Source organism: Aquarana catesbeiana, linkage group LG03 (assembly GCF_042186555.1).
Source record: "Aquarana catesbeiana isolate 2022-GZ linkage group LG03, ASM4218655v1, whole genome shotgun sequence".
NCBI classification, from domain to species: Eukaryota; Metazoa; Chordata; class Amphibia; order Anura; family Ranidae; genus Aquarana; species Aquarana catesbeiana.
In genome coordinates, this window is record NC_133326.1 from 279,717,505 (window position 1) to 279,739,492 (window position 21,988).

At 41.7% G+C, this 21,988-nt stretch overlaps 1 protein-coding gene across 1 annotated transcript in view; it reads left to right on the plus strand.

Moving 5' to 3' along the window:
• Nucleotides 1-21,988, plus strand: part of NTN4 (netrin 4) — a 252,953-nt gene that overhangs the window by 36,038 nt on the left and 194,927 nt on the right. Inside the window, exon 2 of the mRNA XM_073620153.1 lies at nt 15,144-15,673. Within this exon, the coding sequence (XP_073476254.1) occupies nt 15,144-15,673 (530 nt within the window). The remainder of the gene's footprint in view (nt 1-15,143; nt 15,674-21,988) is intronic.

Genomic DNA, 21,988 nt, shown 5'->3' on the forward strand with positions numbered 1-21,988 from the left:
GTTTACATCCTCTTTAAGGGGTGTGGGGCCGGTGATGGGGGTCTCTAAGGGGTTGTAAGGTGGGTGGCAGGGATGTTCAGCAATGGGTAATTAGGATGGGGGGGGTAAGTGGCAGGGGAGGGGGTTGGGGTGGTTGACGGGCTGGATTGTGAGGGGGTAGAAGGAGTGACCAGGAGTGAGGTGACATTTTGATCATATCCTTTAATCCCCTCTGGCTCCTGCGCCACCATTTTTTGCAGTTCTTCTCTCCTGCTGCTTGTGTGTGCGTCCCATCTGTAAGCACAAAAGTAGCCATGTAACAAGCGGCGTCAAGTACCATGGTGGAAAAAAAATCAATGATTTAAAAATAAAAAAAATCTGATTTATTTGATTTAAATTTGATTTTTTTTTAATCAAATTTAATTTAATAAAATGCTTTTGGAGTAAAAATCTATCTAAAGACAGTTTTCTATTTAAGATACATTAATAATTTAGTTTATTCAGCATGAAATGGAGCTTAGTTATGTAGCATGAGGCTGTATATCCTGCAATATTTACATTTTTGGTAAACTCATTCAATGAATCCAAGCTCTGCAAGCTGAGATAACATGCACCGCATTGATGCATTCACACAATGTCACAGTAACCATGAGATAAAACAAAGTTCAGGAATATTCCTTTTATCCCATTGTTTTGCAGATCTATGCACACTACAAACTGTATGATTGTTGGAAAAGAAATGCATCTGTACCAGGCTCTAAGTGTAAGGTGGAAGGGCAAGCTGTAAAAATGAAAGTGAAACCTTTCTAAGCAGCTTAGAAACCTTGTGTTCTTTCTGCACATAGCTTGAAGTTCTTTATCCCTCCATTGAGGAGCAAAATGACAGCAGGCTGTAAGAGAGACCCAGTTTGGGAATATTTACTAACCTGACAGCTTATTATTCTAATAGAACCCATAATTTTGTTTGCACATATTAAAGATTCTAACTACCAGCAAGAATGAGTCCTTACAATTAAAGAGCACCTGTCATTTCAGATCCATCATGGCAGCACCTGTTAGCGGGCATCCACTCAACTGCTGCCTCCACGTCCCCCACCTTGTTGTGTCACTGCCGCATCACCAGCCGTCCCATTAAAGTGAATGAGACTGTCGGTGAGCCAACAGCAGGTCAGAGGAGGAGCCGCTGTGGGACAGAGAAGACAGTTGCTCTTTAAAAATTGTGATTTAAATCAAATCCACCCTGCCAAGTACTGTCAGCAGCAGTGTGTCCTGGGCCTCTGTACTCTCCAACTGTGATGTTGGTCAGTGCAGATGCTAAAGAAGTTTTTTTTTTTTTTTTTTTTTGAAAAGCCAGTGACGTGAAACACACCTCAAAAACTTCCACCCTGTGACAAAAAAAGTGCACACACATAAAGAATGAAACACAAAAACGTGCAATGGGTGTTCAGAGTCCTCCGCTAGGGAAAGACCTTACCCTAATCCCCCGGGGCGTTAGGCTCCAGACAGGGACTGAGGTACTTATACAATGGGTCCATCTGGCCGAAACCAGGCGGACCCCCGTTTACTACAAGGTCTGCCGAAACAGACCATCCCAAGTACAGGTGGGGCTCCCCCGAAGGGAGACCCCCAAAGGAGAGGGTTAACCAAGCCAAAAGGCCTATGTCTACCCCTTCCCAAGACTTTCAGAGTAGGCCCAAGAACCCACACCCTACTTGCCACAGTGACAAAACGTGTACACATATCAAACAAAAAAATACAAAAAGGTGACAAACGGGATTAAATAACAAGAGTGGGGGAATAGGAAGGTGGGAGAGTGAAAAGTGACCATTTTTTAGCAGATGCTAAAGAAGTACAATTCCCACACACTGCAGTGCCTCGTTCCATTAAGTTGTCTGGGGCTATGAAAGTGCTGAATGTTGTTGGAGGGTCCCATGGGGCACTGGGCGAGAGTTGGGGTAATGTACAAGAGAGTCCTTGACAGTGCTGGTGTGTAGGAAAATGCACTGAGTGTCCCTCTGGCATTTTGCCACTGGGGTCCAGACAGTCAGGTACAGCATTACACATGCATCTAATTCAGCTCCCTCAGTGGCAAAACAGAATTAGGACATTTTTTTATATTATTAAGAATGTATAGGAGGACATCTATATTTGAATACTATGTATGTTGGATTTGTGACTTTCTCATTTAATACTGCACATATTTTTCTTTACTGTTCCTTACCCTTAGAGGCCTGTCAAGATATTTACATGGAGAGGAAACAATAGAATCTAATAGTAACTGACAGATTTTATCTCAGCAGCTGGTCACCAGGGATGTTTAGCATGCTTTGTGATATACAAATACTTTAGCAAGAATCTGTTTATAAAATATCATCAACATATGGTAGAGGTAGAGCAAGTGCATAAAAACGTGAAAGTCACAACAAAAATTAGTAAATTTTACAAAATACCTTAATGCCGCGTACACACAGTCGGAATTTCCAACAACAAATGTTCGATGTGAGCTTGTTGTCGGACATTCTATCCGTGTGTATGCCCCATCGGACATTTGCTGTCAAAATTTCTGACAACAGCTGTTTGAGAGCAGGTTCTCAAATTTTCCGCCATCAAATTTTTGTTGTCGGACTGTCCGATCGCGTGTACACAATTCCAACGCACAAAAGTCCACGCATGCTCGGAATCAAGCAGAATAGCCTCACTGGCTATTGAACTTCATTTTTCATGGCTCGTGGTACGTGTTGTATATCACCGCGTTCTTGACGTTCGGAATTTCCGACAACATTTGTGTGACCGTGTGCATGCAGTATAAGTTTGAGCCAACATCCATTGGAAAAAAATCCACGGTTTGGGAGTCGGAAATTCCGATCGTCTGTACGTGGCATAAGAAAGGTGTGTATTAACTGATAAAGACAAGATTGCCTTCATTCAGTACAGAATGAAAATATGATTTTCTGGTATAAAGGAAATCCCATGTTGAATTCATAACCAAACTAAAGTCTTGTTAAAGTCCTTAGATGTGGTGGCTGCAATAAGTTTATTTTTCAAGCTTTTCTTCCCTTTATTTTCACCTTTGATTCTGCCAGTAACACAATGCCTGTCTTAGGTTGACAATGCTTACTCACCATGTTGTACCTGTGGACAAGCATCATTGTCACCCTAGGAGAGAAAGTGTTCAAGGGTTATTAAAGCGGATCTTCACTGTATCTGAGCACTGCAAACAAAAAACACTATTTGATTAATTTTTAATATTCAAAGCAAACTCCCTCATCTACCCATGTCTCCATGCTTTTTTTTGTTGAGAAATCACTTTAAAAAACACCCCTTAACATTTCTGATCGTGGCCATCTTGAGTAAAGGCAGATAGTTCATGTAGCATTTACTTCCTGGAATCCATCTGCCCTTGGCTCAGGCGTGCATGTAGGAAAATGTGGTTAGCTGAGAAAACCCCTCCTCCTCTCTTCCCCTTCTGAAGACTCCTGGAATATATGATAGCATTTGCCTAGGCAAGAAACTAGGACGTAAGTGAAGAAATGTAAAAAAAGAGTTTTAAACAAGTAAATATGATAAACTATTTACTAATGCTAGCAATGTTAATTGGGAGAGTAAAGTTCTACTTTAACCACCAGCTTCAGAAGATTTACCCCCTTCATGACCGGGTAATTTTTTGCAATACGGCACCGCATTACCTCGACGCTGTACCCAAATAAAATGTAGGTCTTTTTTTCCCCACAAATAGAGCTTTCTTTTGGTGGTATTTTATCACCTCTGCGTTTTTTTTTTTGCGCTATAAACAAAAAAAGGCTGTCAATTTTGAAAAAAAACTATATTTTTTACTTTCTGCTATAAAACATATAACAAAAAATAAAACAAAATCAAATTTCTTCATAAATTTAGGCCATTTTATAGTCTGCTTCATATTTTTGGCAAAAAAAATCCCAATAATGCTGCCTACACACGATCGGAATTTCCATCAGAAAAATCTTGGATGGTTTTTCCAACGAAATTCCGCTCAAGCTTGCCTTGCATACACACGGTTACACAAAAGTTCTCTGAACTTTCAACCGCCAAGGACACGGTGACGTACAACACTATGAGCCGAGAAAATGAAGTCCAATGCTTCCGAGCATGCGCCAAATTGTTTCCGAGCATGCGTGATTTTTTTGCATGTCCGAATTGCATACAGACGATCGCATTTTCAGATAAGAACTTTTCCGACCGAAAAATAAAGAACATGCTCTCAATCTTTTGCTGGCTGGAATTCCGCAAGCAAAAGACCGATGGAGCATACACACGGTTGCATTTTCCGCCAAAAAGCTCTCATCGGAGTTTTGCTGGTGGCATTTCCAATGGTGTGTACGCGGCATTAGCGTATATTGATTGGTTTGTGCAAAAGTTATAGCGTCTACAAACTATGAGATATTTTTATTCATTTTTATTTATTTTTTTTTACTAGTACTGGCGGCGATCAGAGACTTATAGCGGGACTACGATATTGCGACAGACATTCAGACACTAACTGACACTTTTTGGGGACCAGTGACACTAATACAGTGATCAGTGATAAAAAAAAATATGCACTGGCACTGGCTGGGAAGGGGTTAACATTAGGGGCGATCAAAGGGTTAACTGTGTTCCTAGCCCGTGTTTTACTACAGTGTGGGAGGTGCTTTTACTAGGGGAAGACATGGATCCTAGCCCCTGCTTTGCAGACACAGGATCCATGCCTTCCCTCCTGTCAGAACTGCGATCTGCCTTGTTTACATAGGCAGACCACCATTCTGTGTCTCTGCAGGGTGATCAGCAGGTGTCGGCGGACATCGAGTCCACTGTACCGCCTGATCGGTTCCCGCTGTGTATAATCACAGCAGAAGTGAGCCGTCAGCGGCTTGCATTCGCACCCGCTACCCAGAAGAGCTGGATCACGTATAAGTGATCTGGCGCACAGCTGCCGCCCTGTAGCAGTAAAACTGCTATAGGGCAGTAAGCAAGTGGTTTTTCCCCTCAAAACAGTTGTCTGGGGTGTATGCCAAATGCTGCCAATCTTTGGCAACCTTAGTGGTTGCATATCATGCACCAGGGTTTGATAACCACAGTTAAGGGAGTTGTACTTTAGAAGAATAGTCATGAAATGCTCTGATTGATTGAGTGCCTCAGATTAACAGCAAAGTGTAATTGTTGATATCTAGGTGTTTTTGCAGTTGTGTGGAAGAAGTTTGTAGCCGGGTGAAACTTTTTTAATGTTTTGTGCAGCAAATACATGTATTTTTGTGTACAGGTGGCAAAGGTTGTAGTTTTTTTATTCACCTTTTTCTCACGTAAAGATTTGGTTGCCTTATTGGATTTCAATTAGATCTTAGGTAGCCCTATCTATAACAAACTTGGCATTCTGGGGAGTGGGGAGTGGTCAATTTGCACAATCTGAACATTCAGCACCCTGGATAGGACATAGAATAGAACAAGCCACTGGATGCCTTAAGCTGGCCACAGATGGATAGATTTTCAAATTAAGTCTTAGGAAAAATCATACAAAAATTCTCAGAACATTTGTTTGTAGTTTTGAATTCTACTCATCTATGGCCAGCTTTATGCAAGAGCAGATACATGCAACTGGATATTTTATCCCACCTAAACATTATCCCTAGAGATAACGTGGGGGAGCGTGACTGATGTTTCCGTGCATGAACTGTTTATTTTCAAATTTGACCTAAATCCTTGTACAGTCATTGTGTGCCAATACTTTGTACATACACATTGATGGTATAGATCAGGGGTCCAAACTATGACCCTCCATTTCAGGAACTACAATTCCCATCATGCCTAGTCATGTCTGTGAATGTCAGAGATTTACAATGCCTCATGGGATGTGTAGTTCAGCTACAGAGCGTAGTTTGGAGATCCCTGATCTAGACAAACACTGAAGTTCTACACAAATTCCTGGTTATTTAAAGGCATCTTTGTAAGTTTTGGATAAAATAGGGAACAGTTAGAACCCTTGTCTTTTTCCCCTGAACGACTTAACTTTCTGTCCTGGATACACAGTCAGAAGTGGGAAGAAATCTCTTTAAAGTGATTGCAATCACTTTGGAACAGTTGAACCCAATGTAAGATTCCCCACACCTCTTCTTCCATTGACAGCCATCAAATTTGGATTTCTCACAACTTTCTGTTCCAGTGGCAACGCTCATCAGGGCAATAGAGAGGGTAAATCTCCCCAGAAGGGTCATGGATAGCAAAAAAAAACGTGACAGAGGTCCTAACCCCTATGCTATTCAAAAACAGAAAGAAAAAAAAAACAGAATAGGCTATAATTACACTGTAAATTTTTAGATTTGTGTGGGTGCATAACTTTCCTTGTATTTCTTGTATTCTAGCCCAGTCTTAACCAGGTTGCGTTCAGGTTTCTTTAGGGGTGCCTTGGCCAAAAGCTTAAAAACTGTCCAAAAATTGTATCCAAGCCAGTGGGTGGATGATGCCTGCCTTTTAGGTACACAATGCCACAGGTTTTCATTATGCACTATTACAACCTTCAAGCCGCCTAACATTCGATGACGTAATCAGTTGATAAGAAGGACTTTGGGCACCTGCACAGCATTCTTGTTCGCCCCTCTCCATCAGCAATGGGATCACGTTAGCTAAACCAGGGAGAGAAACTGAGGGAGAAGAGAAACACTGGGATACTAGTCAGTACCAGTGTGCAAAGATGTATTTACTGTGGGAGAATAAATCAGCTCTGACATTGGGTGTCCTACATGTGTGGATGTTGCTGCGTTATGTAATGTACATTTTAGAATGAGGTGCCTCAAGATCATGTAGAACAGGGTTCTGCAACCTTTCGAAGGTTGAGATCTACAGGGACAACATGAAGGAAAGATGCCTGGATCTGAAGGGGTATTAGGCAGCGCCCTTAAAATAAAGAAGAAAAAAAAAAAGCTCCCAACAAAAAGACAGTGTTCTGTACTACCCCCCACCCCCCAACGCAGTGTCCTCTGTCCTCTGCCTCTTTCCAATCGCCCCCCACAGTAGTGCCTACCATAGCAGTGTTCTCTGCCCCCTCCCCCCAAAGCAGTGTCGCAGTGTCCTCTGCCACCCTTTACATCACCCCCCCCCCCAGCTGCAGTGTCCTGTACCCCCCCCCCCAAAACGATGTCCCCTGCCCCCCTTCATATCCCCTTTCCCCATTGTAGTGTTCTCTACCCCCCACCCCCATAGCAGTGTCCTCAGCCTCCCCATCCCTCAAAGACGTGTCCTGCCCATTTCTCATCACAATGCCTCTCCTCTCACTGTAGTGTCCTCTGCCCCTCCTCTAACAGTGTCTCCTCTGTCCCCTTCACTTCACCCCCCCCCCATTCACGCAGTGCTGTGTAGATAGCACTTCCTACCTGCCAGCATGTTTACAGCAGAGAGGAGATCAGGAGACATCATAGTACTGAGTGAAAGGTTGGAGCTAAAGCTGCCAGAGTTAACATCTTATAACAGGCTTGGTTTTTCCCGCTCTCCTTCCAGCACTATGCTGCCTCCCGCTCTCCACTCTGCAGTTAATGAGAGCGACGGAGGCTGCACCATCCATCTGTTGCTTCCTTGCTGTCGACTGGTCAATCGCGATCGGCGGCTTGCTGACCCCAACGTTTATAATGTTACTAAGAATGCAGAAAGGCCCAAAGTACCACAAAGATTTTTGTGGCCCCGATTATATGAAACTGAGGCTCTTTTGCCCTCAGCAATCAATATGTATGTCTTAAAAAGCTATAGCATTTACAGTTAATACAGTAGGTAAAAACAATAACATACAACGTACACATCACATATTAAAACATAAGGGTAACAAACATGAGGGAAAAATGTGTAAGAAAAAAAAACAAAACAGAAGGGTCATGAAGTAGTATTGCAAAGCTCAGGTTTGATAATAAATTAATGTGACATATATACAGTACCTTTATCATTTTCAAGCAAGAAAACACATTAACCCATTAAAGTCCATTGCTTTATTTGCAGTTAACATAACCCATAACGTAGTTCTCTAAAAAAAAAAAAAAAAAAACAAAACAAAAAAACTAAATACACAGCTGAAAAATGTATTAGGGCCAGTTCACACCAGATGCAGTTCCGTGCGCTTTTTTTTGCACTAAAAATGCATGCAGTGTTTTCCATGTATTCCAATGGCTCTAGTTCACACCAATGCAGTCAGTTTCTGCACCGGAAACGGACCAGATACTGGAACTGACTGCACTGGTGTGAACTAGAGCCACTGGAATACATGGAAAACACTGCATGCATTTTGAGGCTCTATGCATGTTGCTTTTAAGCGTTTTTGCAGTGCTTGCCACGTTTTCGGAAACACGTTTTTACTGAGATTTTGCTGCAATCTGCGTTTTTTTTTTTTAAACTTTATATAGCTGGTTGCTAAGGAGGGGGCAGGGAAGTCGGCCACTGCGTCCTTAACAACTGACGAGTCATCAGCTGTCAGTGGGCTTCCCCCGCTGACAGCTTAATGCAAAAAAATAATAATTACCGGCTAAAAAAAAAAAAAATTAGTGAAAAACAATAGCGTGGCCCCCCGCCTGGTCCATACCAGGTCCTTGGGTCTAGAAAGATTCTGAGGGGACCCCCCCTACCCAAAATGTAAAAAAAAATGGTGTGGGGTCCCCCCCAAAATCTATACCAGACCCTTATCCGAGCATGCAGCCCGGCAGGTCAGAAAAGGGAGGGGACGAGCGAGCGCTCCCCCCGAACCATACCAGTCCATATGCCCTCAACATGGGGGGTGGGTGCTTTGGGGGCAGGGGGGGGGCTCAGCGCCCCCCACCCCAAAGCACCTTGCCCCCATGTTGATGGGGACAAGGGCCTCTTCCCGACAACCCTGGCCATTGGTTGTCTGCTGGCGGGGGGCTTATCGGAATCTGGGGGCCCCAGATCCTGGCCTCCCCCCATGCGAATTGGTATCGGGTACATTGTACCCCTACCCATTCACCCAAACAGTAGTTTAGTGTGACAAAAGACAATAGACAGATTTTGACAAGTTCTTCATTAAAAATGTATTCTTCTTCCCTGCTTCTTCCTCCTCCGGGCTTCTTCTGCTTTTTCCTCCAGCCTTCTCCCCCCCTGCCCCAAAGCACCCACCCCACGCCATTTTTTTAATCAATTTTGGCGTGGGGGGTCCCCTCGGAATCCATACTAGACCCAAGGGCCTGGTAGGGACCTGGTTGGGGGAGGGGGCACACTGTTTTTTTTCCACAATTTTTTTTTTTTACACGACAGCCGGTGTCCTATCGTATTCTGTCCGCTATCGGATAGTGTCCGCTCTCTACTGCGCAAGCGCAGCTGGCCCATCGCATAGTGTCCGCTCTCTACTGCGCAAGCGCAGCGGGACACTCCGAAAATAGCCGAAATTAAACAGCTGAGCTGGGCACAGCTTAGCGCATGCGCACTTTAAACCATATTATGTCACATGCCCCCGCACCGCACGCTCACGAGGCCGTTGCGTGCTTAAAAAAAGTGCATGTTTAAGGGCGCTTACATTAATGTTTACGGGCGGATACTTCTATAATAAGCCTGCTAATAAGGGTGGATACTTGTATAATAAGGGCATGTTTAAGGGCGGATACTTGTATAATAAGGGCATGTTTAAGGGCGGATACTTGTATAATAAGGGCATCGGGAGCGTGCGGGAGCCTGTGACTGAATGTAAAAGGCATTGCGCAGGCGCCGTTTACACTTGTTCCTCAGCTGTTCTTCTTCGGAGACTTTCGGCGTCTCCTTTGTCCTCCTTACTGCGCAAGCGCGGCGCCTGCGCAGTACGGAGCGGACACTATTTGATGGGGGGACAGTTTTCGTCAGAACACCGGCTTCCCGGCCCTCTCCTTAGCAACCAGCTACATGCAGTGTAAAAACAAAACAAAACACAAAATGCAAATCGCGGCAAAATCGTGGTAAAAACACTGTAAAAACGCGGTACTTGTGTTTTGGATGCGGGTCCATTGAAGTCTATTACATGCAAAACGCTGCATTTTGCGGGAGAAAAAGTCCCTGACCCTTTCCAAAAATGCAGAGGCACAAAAAATGCATTGATGTGAACATGTTCCATAGGAACCCATGTGAAAAAAATTCCCTGCATTTCTGCAAAATGCATAAAAACTGTATTAGTTTGAATCGAGTCTTAGGGCCAGTTCACACCACAAAAATACACTCCAGATACGTTCCGGATCAGTTTTTGCTTGCAGTTCACACCACACGCAGTTCCAGTGCGTTTTTGATACAATTTGCTAGGTTCCAATACAGTTGAGATGTGCAGAAAAATGCAGCACGCTCTACTTTTTTTTTCTGCACTGGAAACAGACTGGAAACTGACTGCACTGGTATGAACTAGAGCCATTGGAAAACACTGCATGCATTTTTAGTGCAGAAAAAAAGCACAGGGTATTGCATCTGGTGTGAGCTAGCATTTAGTTATCTTACATTGTTCTACTGCAGCTAAGCAGTAAAGTTTGATCGCAGACCCATCACCAGGCCACTGATTAGCCAACAAAGGAACATTGTCCCACTAATTTAAAAAAAAAAAAAATCTTTCTACTTTTCTCTCTTATCTGCAAATTTTTAATTTTAAAATGGCTGCATTGTGCAAATCAGTATAGCCTGGTTGCTAGTGTCGCCCTTTCATTTACTAGTATAAGGTCTGTTGTGTAGGAAACTTGTGTAGGGTAGCTACTATGAACACAGATCCAGATACCAATGCTACTTCTTTAAAAAAAAAAAATATATATATATATATATATATATATATATATATATATATATATATATATATATATATATATATATATTTTTTTTTTTTTTTTTTAAGGAACATGGGATTAAATATGGTACTTTATATGTACCCGGAGTTAAGCTTTGTTTCTTAACTTGTTATAATTTTGTTTTCGTCTAATACTGCAAAGCACTGGATTTTCCGAGCAAGGGCAATTATATATTCAACAATGCACATTTATTAAAAATGAACATTTATTTTTCAAGTTAGATTGTTAAGCACCTACCTTTTATTGCACAAATGACAATTAAAAGACGTTTGGCTTTTTAAGTTTGTGTAGAGAGGTTAAAAGCAAACTTGTCAGTAAACATACCGAGAGGACATACAAGTGACGTAGATAAATATGCAGTCTGCATAGCTGAAATGTTTGTAACAAGTGTTCAGAAATGTGCACTGAACGCTCATTATACAATTGCCCTAGGTTACACAAGAGTAGACCTATGCAGACGTCTCATTTATTACTTTGGAGAAAGTTGAAATAGTCTAAGCTGAAAATACATTAGTTTAGGTTACTGTGAGGCCTGCACAGGTTCATGTTTAACACCTCAGTGCATTGGTCATATTTGTGAAATAACTGCAGTATAGAAGGATGAGGGAAATGCAAAGTTCAGTGACCCAGAAAAAGTTTTACAGCAGGAGGTGATTTTACACATTTTTAGCATATCAGTAGTTAACCTTATTGCCACTGATTTACAATTAAAATTTTAAGAAAGAAACAACATGTAGTTCTACATAGACTGGTATTTCAAAGTAGAATAGTAAAAAAGTCTCCACGATTCCCGTTGTATTATATGAAATATTTTAATCAGACATGAAAATCTTGCTGCATAGCAATGTTTTAGGCATATGGTGATGGGTAGCATTTTTGTAAATTATACATATGCACTTTTGTTGCATAGCTTCTCTTTATCAGTGATCTGCCCATTTTTATACCACTGAGCAAGGACTTTGCTATTTAACATCTCCCCGTGAATTTTTAACACCTTGGACCGTTGCAAGTGCTTTTATTGTACACAGAGATTTCCAATTTTTAAAAAGATCTCCACGCAAATGGAGTAAAGGGAACAAGTACTTCTGGGTCCTGCAGTGTTGCAGTGCATTGAGGAAATATATGTGTATCCATGCCCATTGTTTCATTAGGAACTGTCTTGCACTGACCTAGTGAAACACTAGAAACAGCAACAAAAACAGTTGCCATATGAATTTACGTAGACCTTTTCTTTAATTACATTTACCTACATTTAATCTGAAGGTAGTTATAGCTATATATAGCCTGTTCCAATTATGTTCCATCTTATTAACTTAATAGATTTTCGGGGTTTCTGTAAGGTAATCTAAGCTATAAAAATCTATTATTACTACAGCCAGCACCTTTTTCCCCATGATGGGGCACATGAATTCAGTTCTGTTGTTAGTTGAAATGCCTGTAAAAACTGTACACACTTTGAATGACAGTTGTGTGATCATGCAACGCTGTACCTAATATAACTATGTATTATTTTTTTTTACCACAAATAGTGCTTTCTTTTGGTAGCATTTAATCACTGCTGGGTTTTTTATTTTTTGTTAAAAACAAAGGAAAAATTACCAAACATTTAAAAAAAAAAAAAAAGATTTTCTTAGTTTCTCTCAAAGTTAGTAATTTTCTCCTTCACTGATGTGCGCTGATGAGGCTGCACTGATGGGCATTGATGAGGCGGCACTGAAGGGCGCTGATGAGGTGGCACTAATGAAGAGGCACTGATGAGCACTGATAGGCGGCACTGAAATGCAGCATTAATGGGCACTGATAGGCGGCACTGATTTGCAGCACTGGTGGGCACTGATAGGCGGCACTGATAGGTGGCACTGATAGACGGCACTTATGGCCAATTATAGGTGGCACGGATGGGTGGAACTGATGGGCACTGATGGACAGCACTGATGAGTGGGCACTGAAAGGCAGCACTGATGGGCACAAATTGGCATCACTGATGGGCACAGATTGGTGTCACTGATGGGCACAGGCTGGCATCACTGATAATCAAGGCACTGATAATCAGTGCCGTAATTTTCTGCACAGGTCTCCCCTGTGAGGAGATGCCGCTGATCGGCTTGCCTCTCCTCACACTCTGTCAGTGTGAGACGAGCAGAGCCAATTACCGGGCATTCCGTGTTTACATGTGATCGGCTGTGATTGGACACAGCCGATCACATGGGTAAAAAAAACGCATTATATGCTCTTTACTGAGAAAGGGGTCACGCCATGTCCCAATGACACAGCACGCTCGGAGTGATTGTAAAGTCTGTTTTTTTAAAAAAAACAAACATGTTATACTTAACTCCTCTGTGCAGTTGGTTTTGCATGGAGCAGCCCAGATCCTCCTCTTCTCAGGTCCCTCTTCGCTGCTCCTGGCCCCTCCCTCCTGTCGAGTGCCCCCACAGCCAGCAACTTGCTATGGGGGCACCCGAGCTGAGTCACAGCTCCGTGTGTCCATTCAGACATGGAGTCCCCCGACCTGGCCCTCCGCCTCCTCTCTCCCTTGATTGGCTAACTGACTTTGATTGACAGCCGCGGGAGCCAATGGCGCTGCTGCTGTGTTTCAGCCAATCAGGAGGAGAGTTCCGGATGGCTAAGACACTCGTGGACATCAAGTAATCCTGGGGAGGCTGCAACACACAGAAGGTTTTTTATCTTAATGCATAGAATACGTTAAGAAAAACTTCGGCCTTTACAACTCCTTTAACCACTTGCTTAGTGGGCACTTAAACCCCCTTCCTGCCCAGACCAATTTTCATCTTTTAGCGCTGTCACGCTGTCATTCTTTGCAACGCTGTCACTCTTTGAAATGCTGTACCCATATGAAATTTTTATCATTTATTTCCCCACAAATAGAGCTTTCTTTTGGTGGTATTTGATCACCACTGCATTTTTTATTTTTTGTTAAAAAAAATGAAAAAAGACTGAAAATTTTGAAAAAAAATAAATAAAAAACTTTTATATTTTGTTATAACATTTTACAAACAGGTAATTTTTCTCCTTCATTGTATGCTGATGAGGCTGCTCTGAATGACATTAATAGGTGGCACTGATGGGCACTGAAAAGCTGCACTGATGGGCACTAATAGGTGGCACTGGTGGGCACTGATAGGTTGCACTGAGAGGTGGCACTGATGGGCACTGAGAGGTGGCACTAATGGGCATTGATAGGTGGCACTGAAGGGCACTGAAAGGTGGCACTGATAGCTGGCACTGATGGGTGGCAGTGATGGGCACTGGTAGGTTACACTGATGGGCAGCACTGCTAGGTGGCACTGATGAGGCACTGATTGGCACCACTTATGGGCACTGATAGGTGGCACTGGCGGGCATTGATAGGTGGCACTAATTTGTGGCACTAATATGCACTGGTGGGCACTGGCAGGTGGCACTAATATGCACTGATGCGCACTGGCAGGTGGCACAGGCAGGCGGCACAGTTGAGGTGACTGCACCTCTGCCTCTTCAGGACAGATGTCCCTTTCACAGAAGCCGGTGATCAGCTTTTCTTCCCCTTGCGCTTTCAGCGCGAGGAGAAAAAAAAAAACGATTACCGATCTTCTGTTTACATCACGTGATCAGACAATGACAGCTGATCATGTGATGTAAACAGAAGATCGGTAATTGTTTTTTTTTTCTCTTCACGCTGACAGCCGGGATCAGCCCCTTACTTCGATCTGTGATCACCCGAGTCTCATTGACTCGGTGATCACAGCGCGCGCCGAGGGGAGCGTGCAAAAGGGAGGACGTCTATTGATTACAAGTGCTGCTGCTGTCTGCTGTGCTTCATTTTCCATAGTGGGGGCAAGCTAATACAGGAGGTGTGTTACTGGCCAGATCACAAAGTGAAAACAGAGGGGAAAAAAGCCCCCCCCCCCCAAAAAAAAATGAATACAGTCACCACATCGAATGATTGGTAAGCTGCAACATGTTATATTTTTGGTTTTGTGTTTAATGTAGTTTTAACTTCTAGTACAGAAAGCATAAGTTGCATCCAACTGTCAACACCAACAGATGCTTGAGACTTCATGGGCTCGGGGCAATATTTAATTGAACTAACCTTTTAGATTTATTACTGCTCCATTTTGCAATTTTTAAGTCAAAGAAGCATTCACATGCAGTCAAAGGCTAACTTAATTGGCTGCCAGCTATACCTACAACCTAATCTATGTTCCTGTGCCCAAATCAGATGTTACACTCCATAAAAGATGGTGCTTTTTTTTAGATCTTTTTTATACAGGCTACAATGTGTATTTCAGATTTGTGTTTTTAAAAAGCTAAATTCATAAAAAATCCTCTTAAGGACTAGCTTGCAGAAATTTGAATATTATTTTTTTTTTACAGGGTTTAGCACTATGGCTACAATTGGATCTCATCGGGATAAAGCTTGTAACCCAAGAATGGGCAATTTAGCTCTTGGCCGTCACTTATGGACAGAGACTACTTGTGGCATTAATGGTACAGAACTGTACTGTATGTATAATCAGAATCTACATGGAACTTGCCCAGAGCCAAAATGTGACAAGTGCAATGCTGCGGTGCCCAGATTTTCACACCCCTCCTCTGCGATGGCAGACTCAGCTTTCAAAATACCACGCACATGGTGGCAGTCAGCAAGGGACACTCAGCGAGAAATCATACAGCTGAATTTGGAATCTGCTTTTTATTTTACTCATCTGATCATGGTGTTCAAGTCTCCTAGACCTGCAGCCATGATTCTGGAGAGGTCCCAGGACTTTGGCCTCACGTGGCGTCCATATAAATACTTTGCTACAAACTGTACGACGACCTTTCAGATGGAAGATGATGTTCATGAGAAAGGAGCACTTTGTACGTCACGGTATTCACATGTTCTTCCATGCAATGGAGGGGAGGTATGTATGCATTGCAAAGAAAACATAATTAGCACAGAGATGTTCATGACAGGCTTTTCTACCAGCTGATGCCATAGAAATAGGGACACCAGGAGCCAACAAAGCCTTGATAAATTATAGCTTTATTTCATTTCCTCTCTATTAAATGTGAATAGAAATAATATTCTCGGTTATAACATGGGTAGCTGTTTATCATTTAGAAGGCAACAAGCATTTAAATCAGTATTGCCACAGCATCTGTTACATGTTTACAGTAACATGGAATTATTGGAAGAGAGCAGGTGAAGCACATTTGATGGTTCATCAGGTGAAGCACATTTGATGGTTCATCAGCTTTATCCTCTTTTTTGATAGTTAGTTGTTAATGAAAAGCTGTAGCGACATCTGTCAGATAGTGGATATTATGGAAATTGATATACATTCAACTGCATTGTGACATCCACAACTATATAGGCCATGTCCAATTGTGTCCAAAATAGTCCAATTTACCAGTCCTCCTATCATGCTATTTCTAGTCGTTGCATGATCCAGTCTAATTTCTCTGTAATGGGCAGCACAGTGGCTAAGTTGTTAGCACTTCTGCCTGGCAGCTCTGGGGTCGTTGGCTCGAGTCCCAACCACGGCACTACCTGCCTGGAGATTGCATGTTCTGCCTGTGTGGATTTCCTCCGGGTACTCAAGGTTTTCTCCCACACTCCAAAGACATAATGGTAGGTTAATTGGCTCCTGTCTGAATTGGCCCTAGTATGTGAGTTTGGGACCCTTTAGACTGTAAGCTCCTTGAGGGTAGGGACTGATGTCAATGTACAATATACTGTATATGTAAAATAATGTGCAAACTGTCGGCACTATATAAACACCTGTAATAATAAAATATTTACAGTAGAAGTCCACATAATGGTAAAGTTTTCAGCGTGTTAGATCCCATTACCAGACTAATTTATCAAATTAAATTCTTCTTGAAGATAGGTAGCTACTGGTTGACAAAAGGAAATATACTTCTTAAAATATGATAATAATTGCTAAAATGTATGCAAAAATAAATATTGGTGTCCGAAACCTATATTTATGTACAGTGTAAAACCTGCAATAAATATCTGTCACTTAAAGTGGCCCTAAAATCTAAAGGTGTTTTACCTTAAGCCTAGGTTCACATTGGAACGATTTGTCATGCGATTTGAGAGATCAATTTGCATGACAAGTCGCGGTGTATTGGAGGCAATGACACTGTTCCAATCAGTGCGACACTGATTTTGTAGTTCCTGCACTACTTTTCAGGTGCAACTTCAATACACATCTGTACATGAAGCCACACAGATGTCTATCAAGTAGCAACTGAAATCGCGCTGACCTTGCTACTTTGAAATCACGTTACTTCAAGTGAAGTGGGAGCGATTTCAAAGTAGCATCAATGTGAACCAGGGCTAATGCAGAGAATGCTGTGTGTGTCTATGTACATACACAGCCCAGCTCAGGAACAAGCCCACGTCTGCCCCATGGCAAGCAGCTTGAAGAAGTGGCACAAAAGAGGAGAAGCCAAGATCACCAGCGGAGGACCCCAGAATTGCTCAGAGCAGGTAAGTATAAACCTGTTCATTATTTTAATTAAAATAATAGACTTTACAATCACTTTAAAGTTTTACTAAAAGGCTACTTTTAAATGGACTAACACAGCATAACTACTTAGCTCCTTTGATTCTCATCTCAGCATGCAGCCTGTGCACATGGTTAGCCAGTTGGCTCGCTGAATAAGCCAGAATCTCAGTTTCTGTAGCTACAGTGCTGCCCTAAATATAGGCACATTGCTTAGCACAGAATGATATGACAGGATGCTGCAAACCCATTCAGAAGAAGCATGAGAAGACTTCTCATATGAGGTACAGTGGCAAGAAAAAGTATGTGCACCCCTTGGATTTAACAGGTTTTCTGCAGTAATTTGCCATAAAATGTGATCTGATCCTCATCCTCATAACTCATAACAATAGACAAACAAAATGTGCTTACGCTGATAACACACAAACTATTCTAATTTCAAATTTCGTTATTGAACACACCCACTAAATAGTCACAGTGCTGGAGGAAAAAGTATGTGAACTCATAGACTAATTACTTCAGCGAAAGCTAATTGGAATAAGTAGTTTGAACACCTAAAGTCTAATTAATGAAATGAGTTTTGAGATGTGGTTTAAAGCTACTTTGATTGATAAAAGTTATTTAACCACTTGCCGACCGGCTGTACATATACATCGGCAGTTTTAAGATGGATATCTCGGTAACAGCAGCAGCTGCTGCCACAACCGAGGCATCCATCTTTAGAGCCGGCGGTCCTGTTTACGATAATGGTGGTCTCTGTGGCGGATTCGCCGCGAGATCACTGTTATCGGCGGTGGCAGAGGGGCCACCCCCCCTCCCGCCGCTCTCCCGTGCGCTCCGCCGCTGCCGACGGCTCCGGTAAGGACCTGGACCTGTCCTTGGCTGGGTATGGAGGCGAGTGAAGGGAAGATGGCCCCCATCCATCTCCATACTATAGCAGGGCGGAAGCGACGTCAAAACGTGACTTCCGCCCATACCTCTTAAAGGGGCATTTTTCTGTTGTCGTTTTTTCAAATGACAATTTTTTTTTCTTTTCTTATTGCATTTAAGTCCAAATATGAGATCTGAGGTCTTTTTGACCCCAGATCTCATATTTAAGAGGACCTGTCATGCTTTTTTCTATTACAAGGGATGTTTACATGTGTGGTTTTTTCAAATGACATTTTTTTTTTTTTCTTTTTTATTGCATTTAAGTCCAGATATGAGATCTGAGATCTTTTTCACCCCAGATCTCATATTTAAGAGGACCTGTCATGCTTTTTTCTATTACAAGGGATGTTTACAATCCTACTAATAGGAAAAAAAAGTGACCCATTTTAAAAAAAAAAAAACCAGTGAAAAAATAAATAAGAAATTTTTTTTTTTTTTTAAAGCGCCCCGTCCTGAAGAGCTCGCGCGCTGAAGCAAACGCATACGTGAGTAGCGCCCGCATATGAAAGCGGTTTTCAAACCTCACATGTGAGGTATCGCCGCAATCGTTAGAGTGAGAGCAATAATTCTAGCCCTAGGCCTCCTCTGTAACTCAAAACATTCAACCTGTAGAATTTTTTAAACATCACCTATGGAGATTTCTAAGGGTAAAAGTTTGACGCCATTCCACGAGCGGGCGCAATTTTGAAGTGTGACATGTTGGTTATCAATTTACTCGGCGTAACATTATCTTTCACAATATAAAAAAAAAGTTGGGCTAACTTTACTGTTGTCTTATATTTTTTTTTTTATTCAAAAAAATTAATTTTTTCCAAAAAAAGTGCGCTTGTAAGACCGCTGTGCAAATACGGTGTGACAAAAAGTATTGCAATGACCGCCATTTTATTCTCTAGGGTGTTAGGAAAAAAAATGTATAATGTTTGGGGGTTCTAAGTAATTTTTTAGCAATTTCCCTGTTTTTAACTTTTAACTTATTTTTTCCTCCATTGTAAATTTTTAATGGGCTTGTGTTCAATAAAGACATGAGAAATTAGAATTGTTTTTGTGTTATCAGCTTAAAGTGGTTGTAAAGGCATTCTATACTTTAAGATAAAAACCCTTCTGTGTGCAGCATCCCCTCTAATAATTACTAGGTTTGCACCGATGCCAATTTTTTAAGACCGAGTAAAAGTACCAATACTTTTTTACTCGCTGATACCGATTAACGATACTTTTTTTTTAATGACAGTGGCACATGTGTCAGTATTTTTTTTTTCATTTTTTTTTCTTTTACAATTTTATTCTTTACTAATTTTTTACATTTTACATTTTTTTGTTATTTTTTTTACAATGCTTTCATTGTGGATGGTGTCAGTGTTTATTTTTTTTACAATTTAACTTTGAAATAATTATTACAGTTTTTTTTTCCAGCCCTGTTTGGTGAGATAGGTGTCTAAACAGACCCCTGACACAGATTCCCTAGCCCCTTTCTCAGCAGCCTCAGCTGCACTGAAGATGAAGAGACAGGAGACATTCTCTCTGCAGGAGGGAGGGGCCGGGAGCGCCGTCGAGGGACCCGAGAAGAGGAGGATCTGGGCTGCTCTGTGCAAAACCACTGCACAGAGCAGATAAGTATAACATGTTTGTTATTTTTAAATTAAAAAATACAGACTTTAGTATCACTTTAAGACTAATTCCTCATAACTTCATAAATTGAAAGTGTATGTCTAGCCTAGTTTTGGATAGAAGGGAAGGATTAGATCATGGATCATGCTTTTACTTTCATCTTGTTAGTGAGACTCCCCTTAGGCCCCATTCACACCTGAGCATTTTGTAGCTTGAAGCCTCAAGCTACAAAACGCTGGAGGGGAAAAAATCTGTTATTCTCTATGGAGATGGTTCACATCTCCACTCCAAAACGCCTATAGCCAGAAGCTCCAAAACGCCTGAAGCTCAAACAAGTTCTGGAGCTTTTTTTTTAGGCAGATTTGGGTGTTTTTCTGTTTTTACATTGGTGACCTTTTTGACCTGTACAAAATGGCAGCAAAACGAGGCCAAAATCGCTGTAAAATCACATGACTTTCTGCCTGAAAACGCTACGCTCAGGTGTGAATGGGGCCTTACTGTCATGGTGACAAGGGGTTCCCCACACATGTACTGAGGGGAAATTTCCAACAACACCAGAGACAGAAGTAAAAACTGAATTTTTTTTAGTAGCGTAGGAAAAGAACCTCTGTCAGCTCTTTATTTCTGCCTGTGTCCCTGTTGCAGATTGTTTCCATCACTTCTGGTTTGGACAAATTGCTGTGAACTTTACAGGAGCTATAAACATTCTCCCCTCTCTAAAAAAAAACCCGACAACTTTACCCGCTTTCATGACCAGGCCATTTTTTTGCGATGCTGCACTGCGTTATTTTAACTGACAATTGCGCGGTCATGCGGCGCTGTACCCAAACAAAATGTATGTCCTTTTTTTCCCACAAATAGAGCTTTCTTTTAATTTTATTTGTTTATATTTTTTGTGTATAAACAAAAAAGACTGACAATTTAGAAGAAAAAAAAACATTGTTTTTACTTTCTGCTATAAAATATATCCAATAAAAAAATAACAGTTCTTGATTAATTTAAGGCAATATGTATTCTGCTATATGTTTGTGGTAAAAAAATCCCATTAAGCATATGTTGATTGGTTTGCGCAAAAGTTATAGCGTCTATAAACTATGGGATATATACTGGAATTTTTGTTTATTTATTTTACTAGTAATGGCTGGTGATCAGCGACTTATAGAGGAACTGCGATATTGTGGCAAACATTTGGACACTAATGGACACTTTTGACAATTTGTGGGAACCATTGACACTAATATAGTGATCACTGCTAAAAATATGCACTGTCACTGCACTAATGACTCTGGCTGGGAAGGGGTTAAACATCTAGGGCAATCAAAGGGTTAAATGTGTGCCTAGCCAGTGTTTTAGTGTACTGTGGGAGGTGCTTTTACTAGAGGAAATAATGGATTTTTCCCCTGCTTTATGGGGAAAGAAAATCTATTACTTCCCTGCTGACATAACAGGGCTTTGCCTTGTTTACATAGGCAGGGCTCTGTCCTGTGTAAATTAATGATGATCGCTGGGTGCCGGCAGTAATCCATTGGCCGGCACCCACTAATCAACATCTGCTGTGTTTAATCACAGCACAGCCGGTTCGCTGGCGGTGCATGCGTGCCCACCCTACCCGGAAGTATCAGATCACGTAGGTACATGATCTGGTGCAGCCAAGCCTGCCTTGCCACCGTATATCTATGTAATATGGTCAGCGAGAAATTAAAGTGATTTGTAAAGTCTTGTTTTTTTTTTTGTTAAAAATAACAAACATGTTATACTTACCTGCTCTGTGCAGTGGATTTGACGTTTGGGGTCGTTATCATGTTGGAAAACTAAAATAAAATGCAAATGTTGTAACTCTAATTAAAAATGAAAAACATAAGTGAAAAAAGGCTCAGAAAGAAAACGAATGAAGAGTCCCGAATCAGCAGTTCATATGTAAATGAAAAAATAAACACCAGTATCCATGCTTCATATAGGTATACAGGCTGAAGATGAGGAGAAAAAGATTCTTTCTTTCTTAGTTCTTTGCACTAGATGAGATCCTTATTCCACCTCTGGGTGAGAGTGATTATATCCTGCTTACCAGAACTCCGTGACCACTAAATAATGGTCTCACCAAGCAGAGGGAATTGGGTCTCCCCAGGAACCTTATCTCTTGCTAGAATCCCCGCTGCTCAAATGGAACTTGGATAATGGAAAACAAAA